General features: G+C 39.4%; 1 protein-coding gene across 2 annotated transcripts in view; it reads right to left on the reverse strand.

Annotated features, from left to right (window-relative positions):
• C2CD3 (C2 domain containing 3 centriole elongation regulator) overlaps window positions 1-20459 on the reverse strand; it is a 122841-nt gene that overhangs the window by 59503 nt on the left and 42879 nt on the right. For both annotated transcript variants that reach the window (XM_068989325.1, XM_068989326.1), the window contains exons 13-20: window positions 16719-16841; window positions 11883-12377; window positions 10063-10214; window positions 7777-8023; window positions 5937-6117; window positions 4259-4442; window positions 3315-3487; window positions 1538-1661 (exon numbers count right to left, since the gene is read on the reverse strand). In XM_068989325.1, the coding sequence (XP_068845426.1) occupies window positions 1538-1661; window positions 3315-3487; window positions 4259-4442; window positions 5937-6117; window positions 7777-8023; window positions 10063-10214; window positions 11883-12377; window positions 16719-16841 (1679 nt within the window). The remainder of the gene's footprint in view (window positions 1-1537; window positions 1662-3314; window positions 3488-4258; window positions 4443-5936; window positions 6118-7776; window positions 8024-10062; window positions 10215-11882; window positions 12378-16718; window positions 16842-20459) is intronic.

Raw genomic sequence — 20459 nt, forward strand, 5'->3', positions numbered from 1 at the left:
GGCATCACTGACTCAATGTCCATGAGTTTGAGTAAACTCTAGAAGTTGGCGATGGAACGGGAGGCCTGGAATGCTGTGGTCCATGGGGTCACAGAGTCGGACACCACTGAGTGTCTACACTGAACTGATTTATTTGGCTCTACTGGGTCTTAGTCACGGCATATGGGCCCTTTAGTTGCAGCATATGAACTCTTACTCGTGGTATACAGGATCCAGATCCCTGACCAGGGACTGAACCTGGGCCCCCTGGATTGGAAGCATGGTGTCTTAGCCACTGGACCACCAGGGAAGTCCCAAATTCTCCTTCTTAGCTGAGCACTTGTTATGTGCTGGAACAATGCTCTGTGGTGGGGGTACAGAGAAGAGTTCAGGCAGTGTGTGCATGCAGAGGAATTCACAGCCTAGTAGAGGAAAACTCATGTCTGCAAGTAATGGAAACAGACTGCTATGTGCTGCAACATGGAGCTAGCAGACAAAGGACAAAGCACCAATTCTATCAACATGTAGGGAGAGATGGAGGAAGGCTGCAAAGCCTTGATGAAAACGGAAGTTTGTTTAGAGGACAAAATAAGGAAGAACATCCAAAGTAGAGAGAGGAATGAGCAATGGAGGCAAGCGAAGCCATGCTGTTTATACAAACAGTATTTCAGGCAGAGAAAACAGCAAGGCAAAGGCCCTGAGGGGAAGAAGAGCATGTGTGCAGAAGCAATAAAAAAGCCAGTGGCTGGAGTGGAGTGAGCAGAGCACCAACTTCCAGGAGAGGAGGTCATAAAGATAATGGAGTCAGATCATGTGGGGCCTTACAACCATTTAAAAGGCTCTGGTTTTTACGTTAAATGAGATGGAAAGGCATGGTGGGTTTTAAGTAGATGTGTGTCAAGATCTATTTAAGTTTTCATAAGCTCACTGGCTTCTGTACTGACAACAGACTAAAGGGGAATGAGCCAGAAAAACAGAAGGTGGTACTCAGACTGAACATGAGACTATAAGAGGATCTGTAATAGTGATTGGTCTTGGCATGGTGGAGGGCATAGGGTCTGACCTTGGGTTAAGGGGTGAGTAGGGTAGAGAGCTTCCCTAGTGGCTCACATGGTAATCTGCCTACAACGGGGGAGCTCTGGGTTCAGTCCCCAGGTCGGGAGGATCTCCTGCAGAAGGGAACGGCAACCCACTCCAGTATTCTTGCCTGGAGAATCCCATGGACAGAGGAGCCTGGTGGGCTACAGTCATTGGGGTTGTAAAGAGCCGGGCATGACTTATGAGACTCAACATTAGCAGCAACAGGGTAGAGAATAAACTGCTAGACAAGGTCAAGGAACTAAGTTGCTAATAACAGTTAAAACAGCAACATTTGCAACTGATTTATTAACTTATATTCCTATGTGCTTTCTTAAGAGAAAAAGAAAAGAGCAGAATTGTGGTTAATAAACTGAAGATTGTACCCAAGGAAGTTTTATGTTATCTGAGCATCACAAATTATGTGGACTGCAGTGGAGAAAGGTTTGGTTTGAGAATTGCTTTTCTAAGGTGAACTTACTTGGCTGCTGCTTGTAAACCACAGGCTCTGATAATCTGGACTGAGATGGAGACAGTTCGGGCAGCGAGAACTCCCTCTGCTGTCCTTGGAGTACGCCTGTACCTTAGGCCCACATCCAGTAAACCTGAAGAATGAGGGTGAAAGGAAAAATCAAATGGTTGGCTGAAATAATCTTCTGTTCTACCAAATCCTAAATCCTAGTCAGGAAGGAAGGAAGAGGTTAAACACTATAATCCTAATGAACAGTAAGGGGCCTCAGCAGTGAAACAATCTGTCTATGGTCAGAATCACATTATATTTTTGTACTTTAGGATTAATAAAGCAGAACAGAAGTCACAATTTTCACTTTATATCTATGAAAACTATGGCTCAGAGATTCAACTGCTTGTAAAAATCACATAACTAACAGAGGCAGAACGTAATCCCAGTTATTTTTATAGAATCGAGATGGACTCTAACCTTTGTTTTTTACAATCTTTAAAAGGTTTTCGCACTCACACATTTCTATCACCCTCCTACTACCACCACCTGAAACACCTTCACATGCCATCTTTTAATAAGAATTCTCCTGGACTTGCCCGGTATTCCAGTGGTTGGGAATCTACTTGTCAATGCAGGGGACATGAGTTTGATCCCTGGTCCAGGAAGATTTCACGTGCTACAGGGCAACTAAGCCCAAGCACTATAACCACTGAGCCCATGTGCCCTAGAGCCTATGCTCTGCAACAAGAGGGCCCACACACCTTAACAAAGAGTAGCCCCCACTTGCTGAAACTAGAGAAAAAGTCCACATAGTAATGAAGACCCAGTGCAGCCAAAAATAAAAATAAACATTGTTTTTAAATTACTTATTTTTGATTGCACTGGTCTCAGCTGCTGCATGTGGACTTTCTCTAGTGGTAGAGAGTGGGGGCTCCTCTTAGTTATCTTAGTTATGGTGTGCACGCTTCTCATTGCGGAGGCTTCCCTTGATGCGGAGCACGGGCTCTAGGTTCACGGGCTTCAGTAGTTGCAGCAGGTGGGCTCAGCAGTCCCGGCTCTTGGGCTCTACTTGCTCTACAGCATGTGGAATCTTCCTGGACTAGGGATCAAACCCATATCCCCTGCACTGGCAGGTGGATTCTTATCTCTTGTGCCACCAGAGAAGTCCCCAGGGAAAGCTTTAAGGAACAGAACAAGCTGATCAGTGAGGGTAAGGAGGAACAACTCAATCTAACAAGATAAAGCCTTTGTTTGGGCAGATACTCTCCAGTAAGAGGGAAGAGTAACTTGATTTATGAGGCTCATTCTAGTTATTCATGATGTACTAGAAGGATAGGTCATCTTGCTGGAACCATTAGGATAGAATTCAAAACTCCAATTCTAATTAATCCCTTCTAACTTTAAATCCTGACTCTCTCCTCCCTCACAGTGAATTTCCACTTCATGCTATTTTCTTCCAATCCTACATCATGTTGCCTTAGAATAATAATTTTCTGAGTATACCTACATAATACTTGGGATTTGTGTCTTGAGGGCTTGTCAAATGCTACTGAAGTTAAAGGTGAGATAAGACAAGCAACATTTATGAACACAATCTACATAACTATGAATTTTCTAAAATTATATTCAAAATTTGCAGTATGTATTCTATTCACTTTCTAAGAGAAGGTACCTCAGTTTTTATCAAATTCTGAAAAGGTAAGTACCACAAAATGTGAAGAATCACTAATTTAGAGGGAAAAGGGATATTCACATATAATACCTTTGAAAGCGAAAGGTAAACATCTTCAATTACCTGATGACTGGTTCCTCAGTTCTTTCCTATTCTCAAGCCTGGGGGTTAAAGGGAGATTAAAGGTCTGTATGCCCCCATCCTCACGGTGCTGCATGGTTACCAAGGCACAGATCCTCGATAATGGCAAGGTTCCTTTGGCGACCATCTGGTCTCTCACATTAGGATAATAGTATCTGTAAGCCACAAAAGCACAAGCTGTCAGCTCAAAGAATTAGGTGGACGAATGATTCAGTCTGTTCCAGGGATAAGCTTTCAGTATCTAGTTTTCTTTGGAGCCTGACTGTCCTGTATTTGTGGTATGCAGCTGTGGTTGTGTCTGGCTGGATTTACTGCCCATAACCTGCAGGAAGAACCCCATAAATTATACTCTGTGTTCAAGACAAAGCCCAGCTTCTCACAGGTTTTCGGTTGAGGACTCAGCATCTGGCTTTGCCCTTTGGGAGTAGCCGCTCCTGACAACATCCATCCTGCAGAACAAGTGGTTCTGTGCCATGAGTGGGATTATTATTTCACAAAAGTTAGTCTTCTGGTGGTGGGAAGAACAGATTACAAGAAATGAGTCTAGAAGTGAAGAGACCAGTTAGGAGAGTATTAGAGTAATTGAGGCATGATATAGCAAGGGCCTGAACAACGTAAGGCAAAAAGAGAAGCAGAAGAAAGGTGACTAATACATGTTAAGTGACAGTAGGAGATAAAAATGAAAACTTCTCTTCCAAATGTAAGTAGTGGTTAGAAGCAAGAGATACAAAGTGCTCCCAAAAGCCTAATAATTTAACAGATTATGGTAAAAGCTGGATAAGAGTCACTACCAAACTCCTAAATAATATTAAACAGGGCAGAAGGGGTCACTTTGCTTACAGTTCAACCAGGGCTAATTAAGGGAAGGATGCTCTATGACTATGCACTTCTTTCCCAGGCACAGGAATGGATTATCCATACTGTACCTGCACCAGATTTCAAACTGGACTCCACCTCCAGGGACAAGCCCATGTGCAGAGAAGGCGCTAAGCAGGAGCCTTTGCACTGGAACCTCAGCTGGCAACAGGAGAGAGTGATGGTGTCCACTGTTAAAGACGGGGTCTGGAACACAGAGCGTGGCTGCAGATCTAAAAGGCTTCAGGGTGATTCCTTTGGAAAAGAAAAGAAGTTCAGAATAATTCAACACATCATTAAGTGCCTTAAATGTAATAAGAGAGAATGTTAATATCCAGTATTATTCAATTGTATCCTCATAATAGACTGTAGCCCCCCAGGCTTCTTTGTCCACGGAATTCTCCAGCCAAGAATACTGGAGTGGGTAGCCATTCCCTTCTCCAGGGGAAAAGAAAGCAGGTATTTCTCCTGCTACACAGATGAGGATATGGCTACCTTGAAGTTACACAGTCAATCCAAAGGTCTTAGAGCTAGTACGTCACAGACTTGGAACCAGAATCTGTATCTTCTGACTGCATTACTCCTACCAAGGTCCACTTCCTTAGTAGCTGTGGTCGCCTAAGGTGCCATGATAATACAGAAGAGAGTCCTTTGTTGCTGGACAGTGTGTGAGAGCTCCAGCACTTTATTTTCTTTACTTTCTTACCAGCACTTATTAATCTATTTAAAAAAATATATATATAGCCATCTCAGCGAGTATGAAGTGGTACCTTGAGATTGTTTTGATCTTTATCTCCCACGTGACTAATCATTTTAACCATCTTTTCATGTGCTTATTAGCCATTTCTATATAGAGGAGTGTCTATTCAGATCCTTTGCCCATTTTTAAATTGAGTTGTCTTTTTATCACTGATTTGTTAAGAGTGCTTTATATATCCTGGGTACAAGTCCATTATTTGAACCTCAAAACCAATCCTGGCAGCACTTTCACAGTTACTTAAGGACATGCTCAGAATGACAGAAAATTTGAGTCACCCAACTTGCTCATTCCCAGCTGCAATCAAACAAGGCGACACTTTGTCCTCTTGTTCGAGCTTTCAGAGATGACCCGAGGATAGAGACAGTAAGGGACAGTACAATGTAGTGCAGGAATTCGACATTAAGGCCAGTTGGACAGGGTTTAAATGCCAACCTTGGGACTTTTAGTGGGGTGGCCGCAGTTACTAACACTCTGAACTTTGCTTTCTCTTCTGTAAAATAAAGACACTAGAATCTACCAGGGTAAGTTGCTTTAGGATTTAAGATTATGATCTATGTGAGATATATATGTATATATTTCCCCTAGTAACAATGGTTCAGTATTCTCTTAATTTAGTGCTCTTGATGACCTTACAGAATATAATTATGATGGATAATAAGAATCAACTGTATGTTAATAGATTAAGAGTGAATAGGCTTGTAAATGATGTTAAATGAGACAAAATGTAAATGATTGATGGATTTAGGTAAAGGGTATACAGGAATACTTTGTACTATTTTTGCAACTTTTTCATAAATTTGAAATCAAATCAAAATTAAATGTTACGAAAAACAATTTAAGAAAAGCAAAAACTCAGGGTATCTCCTGCATTGCTCAGGTAAGACTAGAAATACTGAGGAACACAAGACTCACTCAGGAAGAAAAATCTCTTAAGTATATTCAATAAAAGAGCCACAGAAGACTAAGAAGGCCTAATCTCCCAAACCTACCATTTTCAAGGAACTCAGGTCCTTTCAGCACATTGGACTGTGAGTCTTGAACTGGAAAGTAGTACTGGACATAACAATCTGCTTCTCCCCAGACTGTGGCCTGAAGAGGGGCGAGCCCTTTAACCTTGTCTACAAGGAGTTCAAAGTGGTGCTCCATCAATCCATTTCCATGGTCCCCTGTCTATGAAACAAAACAGAGATGCTGGTGAGCTTTAAAGAGTAATTTGTATAGAGTGTTCATGCTTATTATCTGTATAGTCTGAGAAGAGATGAAGAAATAAGCAGATAGTTAATATTCATTGCATATAAATCTCACAACTGCTCACTGTAATCAGATCAGGGAGCATTTACTCTAGACTGTGGGACTTGGGTCAACATCAGGAAATCCATAAATGTAATCCAATGCACTAATAGAGGAAGGAAAAAAGTGACTACCTCAATAGAGGCTGAAAAGCTATTTGATAAAATTTAATCAGATGTTTCTGATTCTTTGTATGCTAAGATTAGAAGGCTATTTCCTTAACAAGATAAAGAACACATATTTGAAGCAGCTAAGTATCCGGTCCCATCATTTTCATGGGAAATAGATGGGGAAACAGTGGAAACAGTGTCAGACTTTATTTTTTGGGGCTCCAAAATCACTGCAGATGGTGACTGCAGCCATGAAATTAAAAGACGCTTACTCCTTGGAAGAAAAGTTATGATCAACCTAGACAGCATATTCAAAAGCAGAGACATTACTTTGCCGACTAAGGTCCGTCTAGTCAAGGCTATGGTTTTTCCAGTAGTCATGTATGGATGTGACAGTTGGACTGTGAAGAAGGCTGAGTGCTGAAGAATTGATGCTTTTGAACTGTGGTGTTGGAGAAGACTCTTGAGAGTCCCTTGGACTGCAAGGAGATCCAACCAGTCCATTCTGAAGATCAGCCCTGGGATTTCTTTGGAAGGAATGACGCTAAAGCTGAAACTCCAGTACTTTGGCCACCTCATGCGAAGAGTTGACTCATTGGAAAAGACTCTGATGCTGGGAGGGATTGAGGGCAGGAGGAGAAGGGGACGACAGAGGATGAGATGGCTGGATGGCATCACTGACTCGATGGACGTTGAGTCTGAGTGAACTCCAGGAGTTGGTGATGGACAGGGAGGCCTGGTGTGCTGTGATTCATGGGGTTGCAAAGAGTCGGACACGACTGAGCGACTGAACTGAACTGAACTGAATAGATATTTTCCTAACAGTTCTTTCTCTGCTAGAGGCAATCAATTTGTCATTTAGATTCAGATTTAAAAATATAACATACAGTGGAGACTAAGATTTGACTATTCTAGTAAAGACATCAAATGTAAGATACAGGAGGACATGATATAGTGGACTGAAGAGTCAGAAGATTTGCATCTGAACAGCAATTCTCCCATTCTCAGCTATGTGACCCTGGATGAGTAACATAAACTCTAATTATATTTCATTACTTAAAAAAGAGGATGACAATGACCTACCTCATGTATAAGGGAATAAACACAATGAAGTATGTCAATATTCTTTCTTAACTGAACAACTGTACAAAACAAATTACTTTTAAGTTATGAGTAGAAAAGTTAAGAAAGTCACTTGAAAACTTTGCAACATGGATTTGGTCAAGAAACAGAATATTTTGCTGGTTTACATTTAGGATCACTCTTCACCCCATCCCCATTTTCTCCCCCAGATTACCTTTTCTTTTTTTCACTGAGACTATTTTTTTTTTAGGGCAGATTTAGGTTCACTCCAATTATCAAAGCATCACCTTATAATCCTTAAAATAAGATTATGTTTTTTGTAAACAATCAAGTGTTTGGTCACTACCATAGCAACAGATGCTACAGACGGCTGGTCCAGGAAATGGGCTGGCCTGGGGTTGAAGGGAGTAAGTGTTCCTTCTTCATTCTTTAATCTTTGTAGTGCTATAATCTGATCTGAAGAGCCCATAGCTAAAAAGACCCGAAGACTCCCATTTTGGTGGCCTGAGAACACGTCAATCACAGGCATGTAGCTGTCGACAGCAACAACTGGATACTGAGCATCAAGCAGCAGGCGAGAAACCTTGGGATCTCTAAAGAGAGAGAAATTGCGCATGAGCAAACAACAATCATCAATCATGTCATACAGTTGCTCCATTTCTTATTTGTTTTCTCAGTTTGTTAAAAACAGACCTACAAATAGAAAAGTAATGGTGGTTTGAAAAAAATAGGATTCTACCCGTAATCCATCAAGTAAAAATGACAGGCAGATAAGTTCCAAATGTAGCAATCTGAGGGGGACGGGATGTGTCTAACTTATCTCTGTATCATCATGGCCCCAAGGGTTGCTGAAGAGCATATTTTAGAGGTAGGCAGTGTGGCCAAGTAGAAAAAGCATATAAATTTTGGAGTCCAGCCGATAAGTTTTAAGTAATATTACAAATAATATCTGTTAATTACTGAGTACTTACTATGTCATAAGCACTTTAGTTTCTTTAATCTTTCTAACATGGCAAAGGTTGCTATTCTTCACTATTCACAGATGAGAAAAAAGTCTAAATGCTCTTCATTACCATGCTGAATCTTACATCTGCCTCTTACTTACTGTATGATTAAATAATCAGTATAACTTTTGAAAGTGTTTCCACCTCTGTAAACTGTAGGTAAGAAAACCTGCATCAAAGGGCTGTTGTTAGGACTAAACTGAGATAACCGATATAAAATGCCAACATGATAAGTGCTTAGTAATTGATAGCTATTACTGTTCTACACACTCAGCAATGAAATGAAAGGGGTCTAAGGAAACGAAAAACAAAGGGGAATATCAGACCAGTCTAACACCACAACAAAAAAGGGGAAAAAGCCAAACGCCTACAGCTGACAACGACATCCATGATTCCAGCAGAACTCCTTAGCCTGACCAGGCTTCCCACTGTTACCATCATGTAAGTACTAAACTGTTCACTAGAGGCTTATTCCTTTATTTTCTCACTGGATCCTCACAATTGCTCCAAGAAGGAGGTAGGATATCTCTAATCACCCTCATTTTACAGATGATAAAAAGAAAGCCAGAGAGGCTGATGAGCTTCTCTGGTGGCTTAGACGGTAAAGCGTCTGCCTACAATGTGGGACACCTGGGTTCAATCCCTGGGTCGGGAAGATCTCCTGGAGAAGGAAATGGCAACCCACTCCAGTATTCTTGCCTGGAAAATCCCATGGATGGAGGAACCTGGTAGGCTACAGTCCATGGGGTCACAAAGAGTTGGACACGACTGAGCAACTTCACACACACAGAGAGGCTGACATCTCCAAGTTAAATGATAAGCTTCCTCATTTGTAAACTGGGGATAATGATAACATTTCCTGGAGTTATAGAAAGGCTCCTGTCAGACACTGCCCACAATAGTGCTCTTTGCAAAGTGCAAGGTGCAGCATTTAAAACACAGAACCATGAAAAGGTGGTTAGGAAAGAGTTCAGTTCTAGAATAATTAAAAATCAGTACCTTGAAACAAAAACTGAACAGTTTGTACTGAGGATGGAAATGATTTTCAGATAAATCAATATCCCATCTAACTTTGAATAGTGATAAATGAGGTACAGCAATCAAATCTGAAGTTCTAAAAGACAATGCTCAGTATAGAAATCTTACAAACGGTTGATGTGAACAATACTAACTAAAGTTTGTGACAGAGATAAACCACCAGTTCTGTGAGGTGATAAACTTTGGCAACTGAGCTTCCTGCTGAGGGGAGTGGACTAGAGAGCTAGATTCTCTGGGTTCTAATCCTGGTTCCACTGCTTTAATACATATTACAAATTAATATTTAACTTTCCTGTGCCTGTTACCTCATTTGTAAACAGGGGAAATAAAATTTACCTGCCTCAGAGGATTGTTGTGAGGATTAAAGGACTTGATGTATGTAAGGTTCTTAGCATAGGGCCTGAAACATGGAAAGCAGTATCTGTATGACTGCTATAACCTAGGAGAAAGAGCAGCAAATGTAGTGAAATTGAGAAAAGTCCTCCAAGGAATTATTGGGCTGGATATGTTTGCAAACTGCAAATACTCCTATTTAAGTTCATACAAAGTTAAAAATGTAAAAAAAGAATACTTCAAAAGGTCCTATTTACTTGAATGACATGTAAAACTGATGGAGGGGGAGTTTCACCAGCCCGAGAAGCTTGTCCTGTCCTGGGCTCCGCACCTTGTTCCAAGTTTCAATTATCATCACATTGTTCTTAAGCCTTTCCAGACATTTGGAAGACAGAGAGACAGGAATCACCTGGGGAGAGGGACAATCAAAAAACAAAACCAAACCCCACATCTGAGACAAAGTATTAACTTATACTTTTATTTAACAAGCATTTACTAAAAGCCTATTTGCTATGCACAGTGGTAGGAGCTGAAGACATCAAAATAAAACCCACTCTGTATCCTCAGTCTCAAGCCATAGCCTTGTTTAGAGACAAACACATAAAGGCCAAGTTCATAAAGGCATGAATTCTCTGATGACAAAGCTCATCTCGACAGGGCTTCTGGGGCACAGGTGGGAAAAGAGGATGTTTAGAAAACTGCAAGCAGTTGAGCACAGCTGGACTATCTAGCGTGCAGAGAAGAGGACACTGGAGAAGCACAGGCAGGGTCTTATAGTCCAAATTAGGATCCGAATTCTAGCCTGAAGGCTACGGGGAATCACTGAAATGTTTTAAGCAGGGGAGTAAAATATTCAGGTTAGTGTTTTAGAAAGATCATTACCGTTGGTACACAGAAGAAGGAAGGGACAGCGAGAGACAAACAGGTAGGACAGTCGGCGAGCTATCTGGAACAGGAATGAGGGCCTGAATGAAAGCAGTGGCAATGGAGTAGAGATAAGATAATTTATTCCAGAGATAATTAAGTTTGTAGCATCTACTGGATTTGGTAAGTTATTACGTAAAGAAAGACTCAAAGTCAACTTCTAGGTTCTGCTTGGGTTTCTCAGTGAATTATAAAATGAATTAGGGCAGATAGGAGGAAGAGGAACAGATTTGGAAGGAATAATAAATTCAGATTTGAATACATCTGAATTAATTTTCCATTTACACAACTTTATTGAATACCTGCAATTTGCCAGGGGACATGTTAGGTGCCAAGAGGAAACGGCTCTTGAGAGATTTAGGTGGTGACGACCAGAAGGCAGCTAGACACAGAGATCTGGAACCAGAAGGAAATGCCTGGCCTACAAAGAGTGTGGATCTGGAAGTCATCTTCACACATATGAAGCTATGGGAGTAGATGAGGTGACTATGGGGAAAAGAGGGTTGGTCTGGAGAATGCTAAGCATAAAGTAATGAACAGGGATACTAACAATTAGAAGTAGGAGACATAGAGAAGTGCTGGGGTCACAGTCCTTTTCCTAGGGTTCCTACTAGCTCAACGACTGGAGAAGAACAGCTGTTGAGTCAGAAGGAAAATGAGAGGAGAGAACCACAAAAATCGAGGGAGGAAACAATTTAAGCAATAGCAACAAAATCTATTGAGAAATCAAGTAAGATGAGTATTTAAATCAGCGGAGGAATAAATGAGTCTAAGGAAAAATAAATGAGAGACTGGAAACAGAAAAGAAAAAAGTTTAACTGATCTAAGTCCTAGAGCAAACAGAAAGAAATAGAACTCAGAATTCAGGCAAAAGAAATAGCAGGAAACCATATAAACAGAATAGAAAGAAAGAAAGACACAAAATGTTTCAAAATGTTGGCAATGTCTTTTCTTCCTCCTATCCAATAGTGGGACTGGATCTGCACACCAGATAATGATAAAAGTGCCCACCCCCCCACCCCCCACCCAAGTCTGAACATTCTCTGTTTCCTTTACAGTGTAATTGTGATCTGGGAAACATAACTTCTCTTCCTCCCCAACTCCCACCTTCATCCTTAATGCATATGGAACATTAAGACATGTACAAAGTTACCTGAGAAAAGTTAAAGACTGGTTTTGTTGTGCCCCATGCAATGACAGATCTGGTGACTTCTTCTGTGCTGAAGAGTTTGCAATTTAAATAAACATTGCTTGATGGTTGTTTCTCAGATTCTCCACTAACGAAATCTTTTCCATCTGGCACCATCAATAGCACATGCAATAGCAAAGCACTCTCTTCTGTTGACCCATTCATCTCATTTATCAAATCATGAGAGGCTGGCACTGCCATGAAGGTTGAAGAATTTGGTATAAAAGGGCTAGGTGACTTTGGGGTGGGGAGCATCAAATTCTGCATTTTCTTTACAGTTTCTTCATAAGTTTGATTTAGGGTCTGTGGATTTTTGGTACAAGTAACATCTTGAACAGTTTCTGGCAGTGTCTTATCTGGATTTGTAAGAGCACTAAGTGGGGTGTGTTGGGTGTTGCTACTCAACTCTGTATTGACACCAGTGAAATCCTTGTTATCTAAAACAAGCTCCACAGTTACCTAGAAAACATAAAAGGAAGAAAGTTAATAGGGATATCTTCTAGAATCAGAATCAGAATTTTGGAGCTAGAAGCAGCATCAGACTGTTAGGATATAAATTAATTCATACTCAAATATCACAATAGTAGGAACACTAATAAACTGCCTTACCCTACCAGGATTAAGAAAATCAGATAATTCATCAATAACACAAGATGAGCCTACAACATCATCTTGTGCCAGAAAATAAGGGAAATGCTCAGGAAAGAATGGAGACATACTGTAAGGACAGAATTCAGTTGAAGGGGCTCCCATTGGACAAAAATATGGGACAATTTGAGTTTCAAAATGAATAATAATAGTAGTGGGTTATAAGCTTTTGAATAATGTCAGAATCCATGAGTCCATATGACTATCAACAAATAAGGGAGAAGGGACAACTCTTCTGTATAGAATGCCAATTAATAAATGCACAGGGGGGGTGGAGTTAATGGTGAAGTTAGAAAATCACATCCTTTCAGTTATCACAGTAGTAAGTCATTCAGATAAACCCCAAATGGAGGACACTGTACAAAGTAACTGGCTTTACTTTTTTTTAACACAATTCAGATTTATACAATTTTCACATAACAGTAGGATACAAATTCTCTTCAAGTTCCCATAGACTATAAATTAGGAGACACTGGAACATATCCAGGGACATAAAACAAGGTGCAAGAATGTCATGGTTTAAAGGTACTGAAATCAAACAGAGTCTGTTCTCTTAGCACTGTGGAATTATATTAGAAATCAATATTAAAAGATATCTGAGAATAATCCACATATTTTCAAGTGTAATGTGACATTTACCAAGGGAGATTTTTTGACTTAGGCATCAAAAGTCTCATCAAAGGTAATGAAGTATCTTTATTATTGGAAAAAAAAAAACCCAAAAACTTTTTAGAGAGTGATTGCAGAAAAGAAAGCATTTAAATGAGAAATTAATAATAAAATGATTAATTATTATTAACAATACTTTAAACAAAAGCCCATGTATTTGGAAATGAAATGTCCACTTTTAAATGCTGGGTGTTTCTAACAAGCCATAACAAGGAAAATGAGATGGCCTTACTTTCAGAAACAGTACAGTACTGAAAGACAAAGAAGGGCAGCACAACTGTTCCAGACGAAAGGAGATGAGAGAGATACAACATTTAAATGCAACAGAGCTTTGGTTCTTGAGTCTGAAATACAAACCCAAGCAGTATTTCTAACACAGTTTCACTTATTAATGACTGTTAATGGCCTATAATCAAACCCTCCCTATTTGCTATGCAAATAAGACCATTATGTAAATTGAGGTTAATTAACTGTTTAAAGGTTCTTCCCTTCTTCAGAATCAGCTACCCTACTATCTTATGTTACATGTAAGACATGCAAACTCTCTTACTTATCATATGAATAAAGGTAATAAGCAAAATTTAATTCATTATAAATAAATAAATGTAACAGATGATCCTGGACTGGAAAAAAATGCTACAAAGGAAAGTATTGGTACAGTTGGTGAAATCGGAGTATGACCTATAGATAGAATATAGTATTGCTGTTAAACTGATCTTCATCACTGTACAGTATTATGTATGATGCTGCCATTGTTATTAGGAAGTGAAGTGAAGGTCGCTCAGTTGTGTCTGACTCCTTACAACTCCATGCACTATATATACAGTCCATAGAATTCTCTAGCCCAGAATACCGGAGTGGGTAGCCATTCCCTTCTCTAAGGGATCTTCCCAACCCAGGGATCCAACCCAGGGGATCTCACTGCAGGAGGATTCTTTACCAGCTGAACCACCAGGGAAACCCAAGAATAACAATTTTCCTAATTGTTATGAGGAAAAACAACACAGAATTCAAGGAGAAAGGTTTAATGTCTGTAACATAGTCTCAAATAGTTCAGAAAGAAATTGTGTATGTGTACAGAAACAGAGACTGGGGAAGGAGACAAAAAAAGAGAGAGAAGAGGTGGATAATTATAAAGCAAATATGAAGAATAATTGCTGAGTTCAGGTAATAAGGGTATATGAATTCCCTGTACTATTTTTTGCAATTTTTGTCTAAGTTTGAAGTTATTTTTCAAAGTTTAAAAATGTTAAAAAGTAAAAAAGGATGTGGGATAAATGCTGCATGAAAATGGTCACTATTTTATGAGACTGAATTACTAGAGATAATGGGGACTTGTACCTTTTATTTGAAATCCACAGCAAAATTCTTTTGCTCTATTGAATATAGACTGCAATCTATCTAGAACAGTATTTCTCTCAACAAACAGAAACAATTTCTAGTCCATCAACTCTATTTATTACTCCTTGCTGATTACAAACCTTAGAGTCCAGAATGGACTAGGAAAGCAAAAAAAATAAGACTTTGGTAGGGGAAGAATAATGTGATATTCATTTTTTTCAATAATAAGTGAAACAAGTCTCTAAACGGTATTTATTACTAAGAAGGCCAGAAAGAGGTCAGAGAGGGCTTCCAAGAAGAAGCAGCACGAAAATCAAGAACAAAAGCATGAATGCATAAACCAGCATGAACACCTTGGCAATTCTTTACATAGTTTGACATGGCTATTAGTAGGGAAGCTGCAAGAGAGATAGCTGCAGTGGTCTGGGGTCATACGATGGGCCCTTTTATCCTTTGGGTGATAAGGAGTCATGGAAATGTTTTAAGCATGGCTGTGATGATTTCAAAAGCCCACCAGGACAATAGGACAGAGCTATACTGAAGCCACATGTTCAAATTCTTCCACCTAATGGGAATGTAAATTGGTGTAGCCACTGTGGAAAACTGTATGAAGGTGTCTAAAAAAACTAAAAATAGAACTATCATATGATCCAGCAATTTCCCTCATGGATACACAAATGAAAGAAACAAAAACACTAATTTGAAAAAATACACCCACCTCAATGATACAAGCATTATTTACAATTACCAAGATACGAATGAAGCCTAAGTATCCAACACAGATGAATGAATAATGAAGATGTTGTATATACAATGGAATACTACTCAATCATAAAAAAGAACAAAAATCTTGCCATTTGCAAAAACATGGGTGGTCCTGGAGGGTATTATGCTAAGGGAAATAAGTCAGACAGAGAAAGAGAAATACTGTATCACTTATATGTGGACTCTAAAAATGCAACAAACTTGCAAATATAACAAAAAAAAAAAACAAACTCAAAGATGCAGAGAACAAATTAATGTTCTCTCTGGGGAAAGAGATGGGGCAAGAACAAAACAGAGGCAGCAGATTAAGAGGCACAAACTATTATGTACAATGTAAAATAAGCAACAAGGATATATTGTGCAGTTCAGGGAATATAGTCAATATTTTACAGTAACTATAAATGGAATATAACTTTTAAAAAGCATGAATCACTATACTGTACACCCATAACTTATATTGCACATCAACTATATTTCAATTAAAGAAATGATTAGGGTAAGCTCTAAAAAAATTTCTTCCACCTAAGAAACTGATGCTTCTGAATAAAAGGAAAGAACTCTCGCTCTAATGAATTACATTCAGCATCCAGGCACAAACTCAGTCACTTCTCTCCTTGTTCACTGCCACTTCTCTAATCCTAACCATCAATCATTTCTTCTCTGGATGCAATCGATTCACTATTTTCCCTCCTGTACCCTACAATATTCTCCACAGGGCCATCTTTTAAAATGTAAATCAGGTATTACTTTCATGTTTGTTTCAATGTTCTTCTTGGCTCTTAGGATAAAATTAAGACCTTTACTCTTACTACAAAGCTCTGAACAATATGACTCCTGCCTGTCTAGCCAATCTCCCATTTGGATCACTGTCCTGTGGCAACATTCTGTCTCCTGATGAAGTCAGCCCATTCTCACTTTAGGGTCTTCGCATGTGCCATTCTTTTCTCTGGAATGATCTTCCTCGTGCGTTTAACTTGGTGGTCTCTTCCTCTCATTCTTCAATTACCACCTAAATGTCACCTCCTTGGAGACATCTTTCCATCTCCTATTCCCTCCCAGGTACTTACAATCATATGTGTGTGCATGCTAAGTTGCTTCAGTTGTGTTAGACTCTTTGCAACCCCATGGATTGTGGTCCGCCAGGCTCCTCTGTCCATGAGATTCTCCAGGCAAGAATACTGGAGGGGGCTGCCATGCCCTCCTCCAAGGTATCACACAGCACACCCTTTAGCTTCTTCACAGAACTTGTGTTATCCTATTTTAACATAAGCTGCAAAAGTTAAGATGCTGATCTTCTCGTTCACTGCTACATTCTCAGGCCAGGCCAGTAACACATGCTCCATAAATGCCTGACTACCTGAATGTGTATCAACCTACCTTGATGGGGCCAAGAGGAGTCTGACCATTCTCCTGTTGTACTGGAAGCTGGTCACTGAAAGAAAGCAGCTCAGACTGAATGACAGTTCGTAAAGGAAGTGATGCAGAACCAATGACTTCTGGCTGAGAAAAGAGGGAAAGAAAAAGTTTAGGTTAAATTAAAGAGGAGCCACAGGGACTAAAAAAGACAACATATGATGACTTATAAAGGAATCCATCCGTTATGAAGTCAATCAGTTCAGTTCAGTTCAGTCACTCAGTCATGTCCGACTCTTTGTGACCCCATGAACCGCAGCACGCCAGGCCTCCCTGTCCATCACCAACTCCCGGAGTTCATTCAAACTCAAGTCCATTGAGTTGGTGATGCCATCCAACCATCTCATTCTGTATCGTCCCCTTCTCCCTCTGCCCTCAATCTTTCCCAGCATCAGGGTCTTTTCTAATGAGTCAGCTCTTCGCATCAGGTAGCCAAAGTGTTGGGAGTTTCAGCTTCGACATCAGTCCTTCCAATGAACATCCAGGACTGATCTCCTTTAGGATGGACTGGTTGGATCCCCTTGTTGTCCAAGGGACTCTCAAGAGTCTTCTCCAACACCACAGTTCAAAAGCATCAATTCTTCAGCACTCAGCTTTCTTTATGGTCCAACTCTCACATCCATACATGACCAGTGAAACCATAGCCTTGACTAGACAGACCTTTATTGACAAAGTAATGTCTCTGCTTTTTAATATGCTGTCTAGGTTGGTCCTAACTTTACTTCCAAGGAGTAAGTGTCTTTTAATTTCATGGCTGCAATCACCATCTGCAGTGATTTTGGAGCCCCCCAAAATAAAGTCTGACACTGTTTTCATTGTTTCCCCACCTATTTGTGATGAAGTGATGGGACCAGATCCATGATCTTCGTTTTCTGAATGTTGAGCTTTTAAGTCAACTTTTTCACTCTCCTCTTTCACTTTCATCAAGAGGTTCTTTAGTTTCTCTTCACTTTCTGCCATAAGGGTGGTGTCATCTGCCTATCTGAGGTGATTGATATTTCTCCCAGCAATCTTGATTCCAGCTTGTGTTTCTTCCAACCCAGTGTTTCTCATGATGTACTCTGCATGTAAGTTAAATAAGCAGGGTGACAATAGACAGCCTTGACAGACTCCTTTCCCTATTTGGAACCAGTCTGTTGTTCCATGTCCAGTTCTAACTGTTGCTTCCTGATCTGCATATAGGTTTCTCAAGAGGCAGATCAGGTGGTCTGGTATTCCCATCCCTTGAAGAATTTTCCAGTTTACTGTGGTCCACACAGTCAAGGCTTTGGCATAGTCAATAAAGCAGAAAGAGATGTTTTTCTGGAACTCTCTTGCTTTTTCAATGATCCAGCAGATGTTGGCAATTTGATCTCTGGTTCCTCTGTCTTTTCTAAAACCAGCTTGAACATCTGGAAGTTCATGGTTCATGTACTGCTGAAGCCTGGCTTGGAGAATTATAAGCATTACTAGCATGTGAGATGAGTGCAACTGAGCGGTAGTTTGAGCATTCCTTGGCATTGCCTTTCTTTGGGATTGGAATGAAAACTGACCTTTTCCAGTCCTGTGGCCACTGCTGATTTCCAAATCTGCTGGCATATTGAGTGCAGCACTTTCACAGCATCATCTTTCAGGATTTGAAATAGCTCAACTGGAATAGCATCACCTCCACTAGCTTTTGTAGTGATGCTTCTTAAGGCCCACTTGACTTCACATTCCAGGATGTCCGGCTCTAGGTGAGTGATCACACCATCATGATTATCTGGGTTGTGACGTTCTTTTTTGTACAGTTCTTCTGTGTATTTTTGCCACCCCTTCTTAATATCTTCTGCTTCTGTTAGGTCCCTACCATTTCTGTCCTTTATTGAGCCCATCTTTGCATGAAATGTTCCCTTAGTATCTCTAATTTTCTTGAAGAGATCTCTTAAGTCTTTCCCATTCTATCGTCTTCCTCTATTTCTTTGCATTGATTGCTGAGGCAGGCTTTCTTATCTTTCCTTGCTATGGTTTGGAATTCTGCATTCAAATGGGTATATCTTTCCTTTTCTCCTTTGCTTTGCATGTCCCTCCTTTTCACAGCTATTTGTAAGGCCTCTTCGGACAGCCATTTTGCTTTTTTGCATTTCTTTTTCTTGGGGATGGTCTTGATCCCTGTGTCCTGTACAATGTCACGAACCTCCATCCATAGTTCATCAGGCACTCTATCAGATCTAGTCCCTTAAATCTATTTCTCACTTCCACTGTAGAGTCATAAGACATTTGATTTAGGTCATACCTGAATGGTCTAGTGGTTTTCTCCACTTTCTTCAATTTCAGTCTGAATTTGGCAATGAGGAGTTCATGGTCTGAGCCATAGTCAGCTCCCGGTCTTGTTTTCGCTGACTGTATAGAGCTTCTCCATCTTTGGCTGCAAAGAATATAATCAATCTGATTTCGGTGTCGACCATCTGGTGATGTCCATGTGTAGTCTTCTCTTGTGTTGTTGGAATATGGTGTTTGTTATGAACAGTGCGTTCTCTTGGCAGAACTCTATTAGCCTTTGCCCTGCTTCATTCTGTACTCCAAGGCCATATTTGCCTATTACTCCAAGTGTTTCTTGACTTCCTACTTTTGCATTCCAGTCCCCAATAGCTTAATTATTTGACTGAAGCAGCTCTTAAGTGGGAGCCCATATTCTGCCATTGTGGTCTCCCTTTTGGGTTTCACCACTTCTCCGTGAAAGATTAGAGAGTGTTTCAGGAGTCAGAAAGAAGTTAGATTTTTTTTTTCTGTTTTTAAGAGTTAGTTCTTACAAAAAATGTTTAACTTCAGTCTTAAAAATAAAAAGTGCAATTAAGATGATACAAATGTTTGCCATTAAAACTAGGAAAACTATTAAAAATATACCCAATACTGTCAAGGTTATGGAGAAACAGAGGCTGTCATCTGTCTGAAGTTGGGAATATAAACTGGCAGCATTACTTCTGAAAGGAAATTTAGCAAAAAATTTAAAAAGCTTTTAATATTCATATTCTTTGGCCCAGTTACTTCACTTCTGGAAATTTATACTGAAGAAATAACAATACTTGGTAATTTTATATGCAATGTATATTTTAAAAGTTACAATGAGAAATGATTAAATGTTCAATAATCAGAAATTATTCATTATACCACATTCCTAGAATGGAATACATAGCTGTTAAATGATTTTTACTAAAATTTGAAATAATATGAACAATTTTTGTTATGTTTATGAGAAATAGGGTATTAAGTTATATACATATAGTAAAACCTCCACATATTTATAAAATTATGTGGAAGAGTAAATATGTATTTTTGAAAAAAATGAATAAAAATGCTTAAGACAATGTTAAATTAAAAAAAGGATAAAAGTTACATATAAAATTATCCTAATACTGTCAAAGATTTATACATATATTGTATTCATTTGAAGAAGATAAAAATGACATACATAAACATTAACAACAGCTATTTCTTGGTGATGAAATTATAGGTGATTTTTGTGTTTTAAAAATATTTTTCTATTAAAAACATAATTCTTTATAATTAGAAAAAGCTATTAACTACCGATTCAATGCAAATATACTGAAATGCTTATAGAGGCTGTCTTGAGGTTAAATTATGTTTTTCCCTCTCCTCCTATTTTGGTGTATTTTCCAAAATGAACCTATATTATTTAAATCCCCTGAAAATACAAACAAAAAGAAAATAAGGTGCATTCTTCAT

Source organism: Capricornis sumatraensis, chromosome 16, assembly GCF_032405125.1.
Source record: "Capricornis sumatraensis isolate serow.1 chromosome 16, serow.2, whole genome shotgun sequence".
Lineage (NCBI taxonomy): Eukaryota > Metazoa > Chordata > Mammalia > Artiodactyla > Bovidae > Capricornis > Capricornis sumatraensis.